We start from the raw sequence: 12,455 nt of genomic DNA, 5'->3' as shown, positions 1-12,455 counted from the left end.
ATCGATTAATCTAAGCATTTATAAAACAGTATATAATAATTAATAATTGTGTTCTTACAGTCTTATATTATAAGTTTTATTTATACTTTTTTATTTCTGATAATTTTTATTATGCATTGTACTTGCTTATGGATTAAATTTAATGTACGTTTTTATTCTATAGGTTTTTAGAAAAAATGCTATGTTTTTTAATAAAAAATTCAACTCTTAGTCTTAAGTTACAATAATAATTGAAACGAAAAGAAACACAATTAATGTCGCCAAATTATAGATATTTAGTAACATCTAAAATACTTTTTTTACTCAAATCGTAAAATCCTGTATATGAAATCAAAAAGAGTGAATAACAACTTTACTAACGTACATTTCTTAGATTAAAAAAAATATGTAAGCGTTGCTTTCTGAAAATATCGCTTAAATATTTTGACTACTTCGCGTGACCTTGAAGTTCTCTTTTATTTTTTTGTTCATAGGAGTTTCTATTCCATAATGCCGATAGCATCCATGCTAATATTATGAATGCAGAAGCGTGTCTGTTTGTTACCTATGTTCTGCTCAATTGTTGAATCGATCTTGATAAAATTCGGTACACATGTACCTTGTATCTTGGAGATGGACATAGGATGATATTTATCCCGGAAAAGTTTACAAAGTTACCCATAAAATCAAAAAAACGAGTCACCTGTGCATGGCTTGAAATTCGACATCGAAATAGTTTGGATCCTGGAGACCTAACGGACATATTATGATAAATTTTATCCCGGGGAAATAATTAGCGTTCCTGCTTTTTAAAAACACAATAAACGCGTAAGAAGTCTTTGGCAACCAGCTAGTTTTCCATAAAAAATATGTGTTATCTTATGATGACATAATGATATCAAATGAAAAATACAATATTAATGTCGAGTTGAGGAAATGATCCTTCACGTCGATGTGAAAAGCAGTGTCAAACTGAGTTACAGAATATTTTTTACGCAATAACGGGGTAAATATTTTTAAATCATGTATTGTTTCCTGTTTTCATAAATATGTTAAGATGTGTGTTTAGACAAAGACGTATTTTTTATTATGATCAAAATATAAGTTAAACAAAATAAACTACATTATCAAATTGTGCACTTAATACACCACAATACTATTGGGTAAGTAGACTAAAATTAATTAATTTACATGTGAAAATTAGTCTTGTTTTGTTTGATAATCGTAAGTTTAGAAGTTACTTTAAATAAAGTTATGGTTTAAAGCCAGTGTTAATATAACTTACTGTACATCGAGGCTTACTTTGCCTTATTTCATTAAAGCAATATTATAATAATAGAGTTTTAACTAATGTAAAAGACTGGTTTATTGGTGTTGGTAGAGGCAAGCGGTAAATAAAATATTTTTGTATTGCATAATAATGTTATGGATTGTGAAACTTTAAATATAAGCAGATTTTTGGAACAGTATCGCCTGTGATGACTTGGCGAAACGTGGCCAGTAACCATGGGCCTAATGAAAGCTTAAGGTTACTTAGCGGGCGATGGAGAGAGCTATGCTCGTAGTATCTTTACGTCATCAAATAAAAATTGAGATCTGTTGAAGAACAAGAGTTATCGTTCGGTAAAATTCCTGACGTTAACCTATCCATAGCTCTAAGATTGTTAATAAAGTGTTAAAACTTCAACTATAAGGAGGAGACACTAATTAACGTTCACTTATGCCTGTTTTCACTACCGACGGACAAGGTAATGCTTAAATAATTGCCTAAATACGCCCGGTCAAAGGAGATTCCTAGGCATACATTTACCTTTTATCCCAATCGCATTTTCACTAGGCAACTTATAAAACGTGTAACAGAATAACTAAATAATATTGAAGGTGTATATATATATCATAAGGAATCACACTGTAAAAATATTAAATCAAAAGATTTATTTTTCCATACAAACGAATCAAGTGTTTGCTTATGACAACCCTGTTGAACATAAAAGACCGACATGCGACGTGTACCTTATAAAGTTACAGGAAAACTATACTGCCATAGTTTTCACTGAACTGACTCCTGTAACTTTATAAGGTACTCAAAAACTATTAGATTTTCAGTTTCACAGATAAGTCTCAAAGACAACATAATGTACCTCCATCTAAATTCACTATACACGTTGTATATCCGAACTTGTTAATAATTCTTGCCACAAGGTGCAATATTTGTGTTTTGATTTAAGGTAATTAAAAGATTTTTTTTCATCTTTCAAGTGTCAGTTTAAGACACTCCTAAACTTACCGATCAGCCGAATTTCTGTCGTAACTGTAGACGGTGCCTAACGTCGTTAGACATCACATAAGAATGTAAAGTACGTAAGTACGAACGTAAAGCGTTTCTTTCTCTAGGATTCACCTAAATCATTAGGCATCCGATTCCTAGGTTTAGTGAAAACGGGTATTAGATTAATTGATAGATAATTTATATCAATATGATATACTTTATCAATCTAAAAATACTAGGATAATATATTTAAAAGATATAATGAATACTCCTGTTATTTTATCTTTTTGATGTATTGTCCAGTTTTATGATTCTTTGAATGTTATATGTTATTAATAACGTTAATCATGTAAATATGAAACATTGTGAAACAATGTACAAAATCACACGAGGTACAGTTGTAAAAACAAATGGTACGCGATCATATTTGTCAGGCCTGAATTCGTTACTAGTCTGAGGTGACATTTTGACAAGGTACAGGCGCGAACGTCTCTGAGAGCTAACTTCTGCGCTGCCAAGTAAGATTGTGTATAACTGTACCTATTAATGTATGTCTCCAGTTTAACTTTAAGTAATAATTAAAACAGATTAAACTGCAGCTGTGTTTTTTTTCAAATCTTATAACCTCATTTGTACGCATTACATGACGTTGACCTTCCTGGCACAGAGGGGAGAACTGTGTTTTAAATTGGAGTTTCCGGGTTCGATTCCCGGCAGGGACATTTTCGAAATTTATAATGAATTTTATCTGGTCTGGTCTAGTGGGAGGCTTCGACTGTGGCTAGTTACCACCCTACTGACAAAGGCGTTCCGTTAAGCATTCCGGTACGATGTCGCGTAGAAATCGATTTTGGTGTAACTCTGGTATTGGTTAAATATAACTGTCATACTCCCTGACAGGTTAGCCTGCATGATCACTTACCACCAGGTGAGATTACAGTCAAGGGCTAACGTGTAGTGGAATAAAAAAACAACGCATTTTTAGTCGCCAAATAAGAAGATCTGATTATAGTAAAAGTTTTTGTTTTCTTTCTTTTTACATGAGACTTGTGTCTTTTTCTTGTTTTGGACCTTTCTCCATACTCTTCTGGCCGGAAATGCCCGTTGTATATCTAATGTTCAGGGGACTAACTATAATAGGTACAGTAGGTAGATATAATATGGAAAAAAATAAAATAACATTAAAAATAACTTTTAATAAAACTATTACACCTTCGAAACAGTTTTTACAAAATTATACAAATATTATATATAGATAGGTAAATTATTATTAAAATCACAATTATTTTAATACTTATAAATTACTTACATAAGTTAATACTATGCGAAACCACCACTTTTTTAAGACTTTTTCTGCGCACATTAAAAATATGTTACCCTCCCTCCTAGTAAAGTCGGTTAAATACATGTTCTTACATATGTAAGTATATTTTTTCTTTAAAAAAAAACAGCCATCGAAATATTACTTCTTTACGTTTATAAGTAGTCAAATAAGGACCTACAGGTTGGTACTGGATTCACATAGGAGGCATAAAGAGTGAATACCCATCACGCAGTTTTAATGCGGGGTTGTCAGTAAATCTCCAAATATAGCTTTCTTATATGACAATATCCTACAGATATATTACGCAGACGAAACAAAGAGCACCACTTAGTAACAATACTGGGAAACAGTATTGCCAATAGATGGCGTTTTCTCGTTATCACATAAATTGTAGGTAACGTTTGCACGATCGAATAAGTAAATGTAGAAAAAAATCTCACACTAGGCCCGGAATTGCAAGCATTTATTTTGAGTTAGCACAAGAATCTTGTTATATTTTAAAACTAAAAGTAAAACAACAAGGCTTTATGTCAATAATACTATCATTCGTTTTTAAAAGGCCTATTACAATATATAGCACTAACGAAAATGGTCAGTAACATGGGAAAGTTACTACTTTTCCATGTTAAAAACATATAGAAACCGTGTATATGACTAAGCATTATAAACCACTCCACTGTAATAGTGTTCCTCGAACAAACGGTTAGTCACTAAATTCCAATCTGACAGTAATTATTTGACCTCTAATGTTCCAAACGTTTACTATAAAATGGGGAACATTTGGAAAAAAAATTGTGAGCTAGCATGTGCGCGGGGCGTTTTCACTGTTATTGGACACAATGCACTGCGTGGAATAATGGTTCTTAATTATATTGTAAAGAATTAAAATTGTTGCTATCACAAGCTTATTATAACTAGAATCATCACTATGTGATGTTTTTACAGTAAATACTTAGGTAGGTAATAAAAATACATGATCTACAATAATATATAATGCTTTTTCGGTTGTACACAAATATATGCTTAGGCAAAATAATATTAAAAGTTTAACTGAGTTTTATATTTTTGCATTTTTTTCTATTCAACTATAAGTTAACCCTTGACTAAAATTTCACCTATTCGTAAGTGATGGTTATGATTGTAACGGGCTACGGCGGTACGGCAATGATATTAAACCCAAATATAAAGGGAACAATGTGAGAGAGACAGCACTAATATTGGGTCTACTAGTTTAGTTTTAAGAGGTTTGTGTACGGGCGATTTAGCACCAATCGTTAAATACACCGCAATCGATTTTAAATCAATTACTTACAAACTCCCAAATAAAATTAGAATTAAGAAATAGCTCTATTCTTGTCCAAGGGGAATTTTCTGAAAAGACAGAACTACTCTCAACAGTAGTTTCCATTTCAGAACAAACTCTCAACTTTTCAGTACAAATTTCCAAAATAAACTAAAAGTACCAAAATTTAGTTTAGAAATTTGTGAACAGGCGATTAAGCACCAATTATAATATAAGCAATAATCGATTCTAAATCAATTCCCAGTCGTCAACTCCTATTAAAGCTGTGACTCGTGTTGTTATTCTTTAAGAAACTGGGAGTCTTCCCTTCTTTTACTATTCTTAAAGCTTGCAATACTCTAGCCGTGTCCAACTCCTTTTCCGATGCCTTCTCGTTGTCTAAGCACACCTCCGTCATCCTCGCGTTAAATTGCTCTATGACCTTTACTCTATAATCTATGGATGAGGCGACAGGATTGGCTGTTAACCACAGATACTCTAAGCAAGGTAAATTACAAATATGCTGGACTTCTTCAACGTCACTTATTATATTGCAACTAAGATCTAAGCTTTCTAAAGAATAAAGTTTTGAGAAGCCTTGCAGAGATTCTATTTTGTTTTGGGATAGATCTATTTTGACTATATTGCCTATTTTAGCGTGCCAGTTCTCGCATAGACTAAATCTGTTCATGGATAAGTTGAGTTCTCTTATCTCATGAAGGCACGATATATCGCAGAGCTCCATTAGTTTGTTAGATGAAAGGTTCAAATGCTGCAGCTTTGGAACCAATTTTATCGCCCAGTCGACTTTGTTTATATTGTTGCTCACGAAACTTATAGAAGATAGCTTTTTCCATATCTGTGAATTAAAAAATAAAGTTTAGTTTGTCAATTTACATGGAGTTGTGTTTTAATGTCTGTCTCATTGTGCGTCCTAATCTTTGGAAGAGGTGAACCAATTTTGATGGAACTTTTACATGTAGAGGAGTGTCAAAGAATATTCTAGGCCTCATTGGTTTAATGGTTAGCATATTGTGGATGGCGAGGTTAAGTCTATGTAAATGACAATAATTCTGGTATGGTATTTATGAGTAAATGACATAAAAAAATTGTACATAGTTGTGAGATGATGAGATAACTACATTCTTAAATTTGAAACTTAATCTACAAGGGTTCCAAACGTACCCAGGTCTTGGAAGAAGGCCTCAACAAACTTAGCCACCTATTCCTTTTGATATCACCAAAATATCACATTGTTATTGAAAATTATTAAAAAGCATCATAGTTAGAGAAATATTTACACCCAAGCTTTTTGACCACGGTGGTTTGGGAATTGCTAATTCAAAAGTTTTTTGACTTTATTATATTCTAAGTACCGGTTCTGAGTTTGGAAATTAGCGTTGGTCACCCTAGTGCCCTAGTGACATCTGAAAATAATAGTTAGAAGCCCGCTAAACCGCATTAAAGCAGCGTGATGGGTCGCCCTAAAACCCTCTTTCCTATCAGAGAGGAGGATGATATTTCATAATAATATAAATAATATTATTATAGTAACGTTTGATTAGTGCGTAATTTTATTAGATAAGGCGTAGATAATGAACATGCGTGACCTATTGTATTGAATGTGATGTAACCTACTTAGGAACAGATATACTGAACTCTGACTCACGTTTAATGACTAACGAACTAGATAACATAGTAAAGAAGGATTTTTTTCGCCCGCATTATAATGCACCCATATAAATATCTTGCGAAGGTTATGAGATGCGATGTTATTAGGGTGACCACCCACATCCGACAATCGCAAAAGCAAACGGGTCTGCAAAATTATCGGCCTGATTATCTAACCTACTATCGATATTATGGAATAGACATGGTCCTGCAAACAAATATTTAAAATAATTTGATTATCAAAAAATCAATGCCATTTCTTAGAATAGTTTTTGTTATTAAGAAAATATGGCATAAGCTTGTTACAACGGTTATACCAAATATTCGTCTGTTGTTGTATTCAGGTAAATCTGCAATACAAGGTTATCTTGTGGGCCCCCCAGTGCTATTTTAACGCTATTGGCGCAGCGACCCTGCTTTCTGAGTTAAAGGCCATGGGTTTGATTCCCACAGCTGGAAAATGTTTGTGTGATGAACAGAATGTCTGAGTTTTTATGTGTATATTATAAGTATTTATGTATATTTTTCATTAAATTATTCATCAATCTTAGTACCCATAACACAAGCTACGCTTACTGTATTTTGTTTCTTTAATGACCCTGAACACCGTAATATAATTATTAAACTATAGAGCCCACAAATAACCTGATGCCCCTTACATAGACAATGAGCAGGGTACATAGCTCAGACAACAAAAAGATGTTGGTGTTTCAAGTGGCAATCCCAAATCTGAAAACGCAGCGTTTGATTATTACCTATTGCTTACAGCTTGTCGTTTCAATTATTTGTTTTTCTGACAGTGGAAAGAGTTGGGTATTAACAATGTCTGCATAGTCTTCCAGTTTCAGATATCTTTATACTGTGTTAACATGATAACAAAGTTGAAGTGTTGAAGAAGTACTGTAATATTTATAACTAACCACAGTATCAGCTAGACTAGATGGGTCCTTGTGTATCACATCAACGAGTAGGAATTCATTCATTGATATCACACTTGCAATGTGAACAGACAAACTGCTAAGAGTATCACGAAGACTGCCTGAAACATAAAGCTTAAATGAGGGAGTCTACTACAAAACCAAATGGCTTTGTGGCACTTATTGATTGTAACTGGCCATGGGTGAGGCCTATTCCCAGATTGGATAAAAAGAAACAGAAATTAATAATCCCCAAATTACCTGCCAGAGATCAAACCTGGCAACTCAGAGGACAATTGTTGTCCTTGTTTTCATATACCAGCATCGTCTTACCACAGGTATATGAAAAATATATATATATGATGATTTTAGTGGAATTGGTTCTCAATGGGTTGTACATGTATGGCAGCACTAAGTCAAAAGTATAATAATAAACATCACTATTATCTAGACAATGTTACGCTACTGGGACCACCTTTCCCTATTCATAGGGCAGAGAGAGCTTGACCAGAAGAGACTAAACTGTGTTAATAAAATAGCCTGATACTAACCAACACTTTGAATACATCCCATGGGCACTCCAAGTATTGTCAGATCTGCTAATGATTTAAACGGTATGAGATCAAAATGTAAATCATTTGGTACAATATTGCTTGTTCCCAACTTTTCATAGCTCCCTTCTATGTTTAGTGAATTAACTTGTGAGCAGAAGTCCAGTATGTGACTGAAATCATACATTTGATCTTGTTTCTCAGTTGGAGGGCATGCCATTTTAAACCTCTCACTGATCGCATGTAACTGAAATAATAAAGTGTTTTTATTGGCAACCAAACAATGTGGTATAATAGCTCAGAGCATATCTGCAACTCCTAAAAGAGTAAGGTATTGCAAAACTTGTGTAAAAGCCTGTTTATGTGTTTTTCAGGATGTACTTTGGTACTTTGGTAAGTGTGCCCAGGAACTTATGCTCCTTTGTCACCATTCACCACAGAACCACAAAACAGAAACCCTGTGAGCCACTCAAATTGAACAAAACATATTTTATCTATGTTTCTGATGAAATCACTAAGGTGTGAAATTGTTTTCTGGTGTCTGCATTTCCACATATTAATTGAATACCTTCAAGGCTGAAATAAATATCTTATAATATATATTATATATTATAAGGTATAAATATATTATAAATTATAGACCTTAATCTTAGGTATGCTTTCCATAGAAAGCAAGATTGTTTGAAAATGAATTAAGGGCCAGACTTGCTTAGTAGTGTTTAGTAGTTTTCCAGTGAGACTAAATAGGTGTGCATAAAATATGTTAAATAGGTTAATATCATATAACATGTGGTATGTTTTACTGACTCATAGATTTAGCATCAACCTTGAAATTTGTAATCAAATATTACAATGATTAAATATGAAACAGTAATTTTACAGTATTTGTTTGGCTTACTTTATCATGTTTGTCATCAAAACAATATATACAAACCTCTAGTAGGGTAAATTTATGCGATTTTTCATTCTCTAGTAATTTATCACCTTCAAGGAACAGTTTTTTGGCTAAATCTTGCAACAAGAAGAATATGTCATACATCTGGAAGTCCAAAAAGTGGGCGAATTCCGATGGCATGGTTAATTTCAAATAATTAAACACGTTCTTCAGGTATTCGTTCAACGCTTCACGCCTTTGTTCGACGAATTTCGGTGTTTTGTTTCGAATAACTTTTTTTGGTGGTAACAGGTCCTTGGCCACGCCATGGTCATTGACCAGCCTCTCGTGAAGATCCACAAAGTCACTGTACCGATGCAGGACGTTCCACTGAACAGTTCCGACTTTAACAATTATTTTATAGAACGTAACATTATCTTTTGTGGACGGTTCAACTACATTAACTGTACTTTCGTTCCTATAGGTAACGAAAGACGACATTTTGCTTAATTTTTTAATACAGAACCAAATGATTCGACCCGCTTGGCATTTCGTGGGAACGTGATGCAATCGGCAAATGTACAAGTAGTTCCGCGACGGAAACAATTATTGTTTTACGGAAAGGATCACGCAAAAACAACCAGCCACAAGCAAATAGAAACAGACACTGACACTGACATATGTTGTCATTTTAAGAGATTCTTTGTATGCGTTCAGAATTTTTACCCAACATATAATCTTCTCCAAACTTGAGGGCATACGTTTTCATTTGGGCATATTTTTACGACCGAGCGGTTGATTTCAGACAGGTAGTAAGTAATACAGAATCTTAATTTACGAAAAAATAAACGAGACCACCGCACATGACATATTCAGAGGATGATAAATTATGATCCTCATTGGGTATTAATGTTATCTTAATAATAAAACAATTCCTTTGTAGAAAATTGATGGCATTGATTAAGGACCACCCACTTTTATTTTTATCTAGGTTTTAAATTTAGGCGTTATCTCCTTACCTGATGATGCCAGTAGCTGCCAAATATGCAAAAGGATGTGTAACCATAGCTCCCATTGTTTTGGAAAATAAATGGTCAGATTTACTTAGTGTTCACAACTATACAGTTGAAAAATTATAAAATAATCTGAGCACATTTTACCAAACTTGTGAAAACACAAACAGTTTTTCAGTAGCAACATGTTTTATGTAATCATTTTCTACCTTACATAAAGCTAATCACTTAGTTTAAATGCTTTGGCTTTAGACGACCACTGCTGGGAATTATTTCGCATGAATTTCTGCGATCTTATGCTTCGTTTGTTTCCAGCGTTTCTCTAGATCTAGTATAGTTACCCTTTCCGGTGTCATATTCTACCAGGGTTCTTTAAAATCCATCGGTTATAATATCAGAGTGGTGCCTAGTCTATTGCTATTTCAGCTTCGCAACTATGATCTGATAGTAATTCTGATTTTAACCCAGACCAGAAAAATAAAAACTTTTTTTTCTATACACTTAATCTTTCACAAGTATTGCCATTTGCCATGCCAATGTGGCGCCACCAGCACAGGTTCTTTATTTTCGGTCAGGCTTTAGGTTCGAACCGGTTCTCTACATATATTCTTTTCGCCTTTTTTTAAATTTTCAGTCGTAATTCAAGTTAGCGATGCCTTTGTTTAAGTAATGAGGCATTACATACACTTACACAAATTAGTAAAGGGATAAAAATATGGATAAATAATAAATGAATTAAAATATTTTTAAATAGAAATTATTTATTCTGTTTTTCTTAAAAAAATTGACTATTTATAATCTAAAACTGGGTTCGACGGCATTGACAGGTTTGTCGATTGCAAATCAAAGATTTCAATTGTAGACATGTCCTAACCATAAAATATTTTCATGTTTTTGCAATCAGTATAATATCTCTTCTACAGCGTTTAAGTACAGCTCGTCTTTAATTCGCTTGTACATGTAGTTGTTTTTAGTCCTAATTTTGTTGACCGCGTTTAGTAAGGTTTTTTAATAAACCATAACTGTAGTTCACTGTTATCATTCATTAAAATGATCAATAAAGACTTCATCTTCAAGTTCAAACTCGTCTGCGTTTCTACAACCTACAAGATTGGAAAAATTGAACCCAATTTGCAACTCTGAAATCAATTTAACATAAGTTTCATTTAATTAAATTTTCAATTGCTGTGAAGTTCATTTTACTCTGTTATAGTATTTCAATATGAAATATTCTCGATTGGAAACTTGCAAGATTTTTTACTAAAGGTACGGAGCCTATCTTCAATTGAAATCTGTTACAAAAACACCTATAAGTAGTTATTCAAATTGTTAAAAGCATCAAACTATACGATACGCATATTAAAAATATATTACATGATCGTTACATTCCGTGGACGGTGTCTAAAAATTTTGCGCATTTTTTTTCACAAACATACACTTATGTATTATTAAACAATTTATCTTTATACCAAAAAGACAGCAGTTCCTTTTTATTAAACTTCAAAGTAAGTCCAAATTGACAAAAATTGGACGAAGCGAATACTGAGATGGCGGAAAGAATATTGTAACTTTTATATGTATTTATTTTTATATTTTTTACTTACGTCTTAATTGCGATTGCGTTCTGATTAAGTGTGAATTTTGCTATCAATACCCTTTTCAATCTTTTCTTGAAAGAGATCTCGATGTGGCATCAAATGAAAAGAGAAAGTATAGTAAAACATAAAAGTAGTTTTTAATAGGCAGGAGTCCAACTTTAATCAAAGGATATCTAGAAGGATTTACCACTTTTCAATAATAGTGATAAGCACAAGTCGCAGGCAAGTGAAAAGCTGAAGTATCTTAAGTTGGGACGATTTGTTCTATTTCCTAACAACACAATTTGTTTAATTTTCTGTATCTTCGGTCTCAGTATACGCTTTGACATTATTGCGAATTTTCATTGGTCAAAACTTGATACAAACAACGGGAATTTCCCGCATGATGGTTAGTGAACCTAGCCAATCGACAGCATGCAGAGTAATGCCCATTTAAATTAACCGCTATTTTATATCACTGACAGGCGTTTCAGATTGCCGCGGCATTCCAAATGAGTTCACTAACGACCAATGAACAAGTTTGCTTGAATGTTTTGTGGTAAGCTTTTGAGAAATCTAAAGTTGGATAATTTTTCTTTTCAATGTAACTTTAACAGTCAGCGGAAATCCTATTTAGACTTATTCGTTTGTAGAAACATTTTGAAACTTGACTATTTTGGTTATTATAATTTTATATAGAAAGATGATATTTTAATGGGCACTTTAAAAGAGCAAACCAAATATAAACAAATTAACCGCGAAACGATACCATGGAAAAATAGGTGTGCATTTATTACACAAAATGCACCAAATTGAGAACTTTGGGAAATCAATTTGAGAGAAATAACAACTACTTTTCCGTTGACTGCCAATGTTACCCAAATTGACAGCACAATAACAAATAACCATTTTTTTAACAGCACATTAATCGTTGCACGAATATAACGACAGTTAAAAAGTTAAAACAATAAAATGAATAATGGCGTCGATTCGGGTCT

At 33.1% G+C, this 12,455-nt stretch overlaps 1 protein-coding gene across 1 annotated transcript; it reads right to left on the bottom strand.

Moving 5' to 3' along the window:
• Window positions 1–3,512: 3,512 nt before the first annotated feature.
• On the bottom strand, window positions 3,513–9,517 carry LOC120633736 (nischarin). Its single transcript, XM_039904063.1, has 4 exons — window positions 8,928–9,517; window positions 7,994–8,240; window positions 7,446–7,564; window positions 3,513–5,713 (listed from the first exon to the last, which is right to left on the bottom strand). The coding sequence occupies exons 1-4, from the start codon at window positions 9,366–9,368 to the stop codon at window positions 5,123–5,125; spliced, it is 1,398 nt and encodes a 465-aa protein (XP_039759997.1). The 5' UTR covers window positions 9,369–9,517; the 3' UTR covers window positions 3,513–5,122.
• Window positions 9,518–12,455: the final 2,938 nt, after the last annotated feature.

The sequence above is a fragment of the Pararge aegeria genome, chromosome 22 (genome assembly GCF_905163445.1).
Source record: "Pararge aegeria chromosome 22, ilParAegt1.1, whole genome shotgun sequence".
Lineage (NCBI taxonomy): Eukaryota > Metazoa > Arthropoda > Insecta > Lepidoptera > Nymphalidae > Pararge > Pararge aegeria.
The sequence above is the reverse complement of the archived record's forward strand: the minus strand, read 5'-3'. Positions and strand labels throughout refer to the sequence as shown.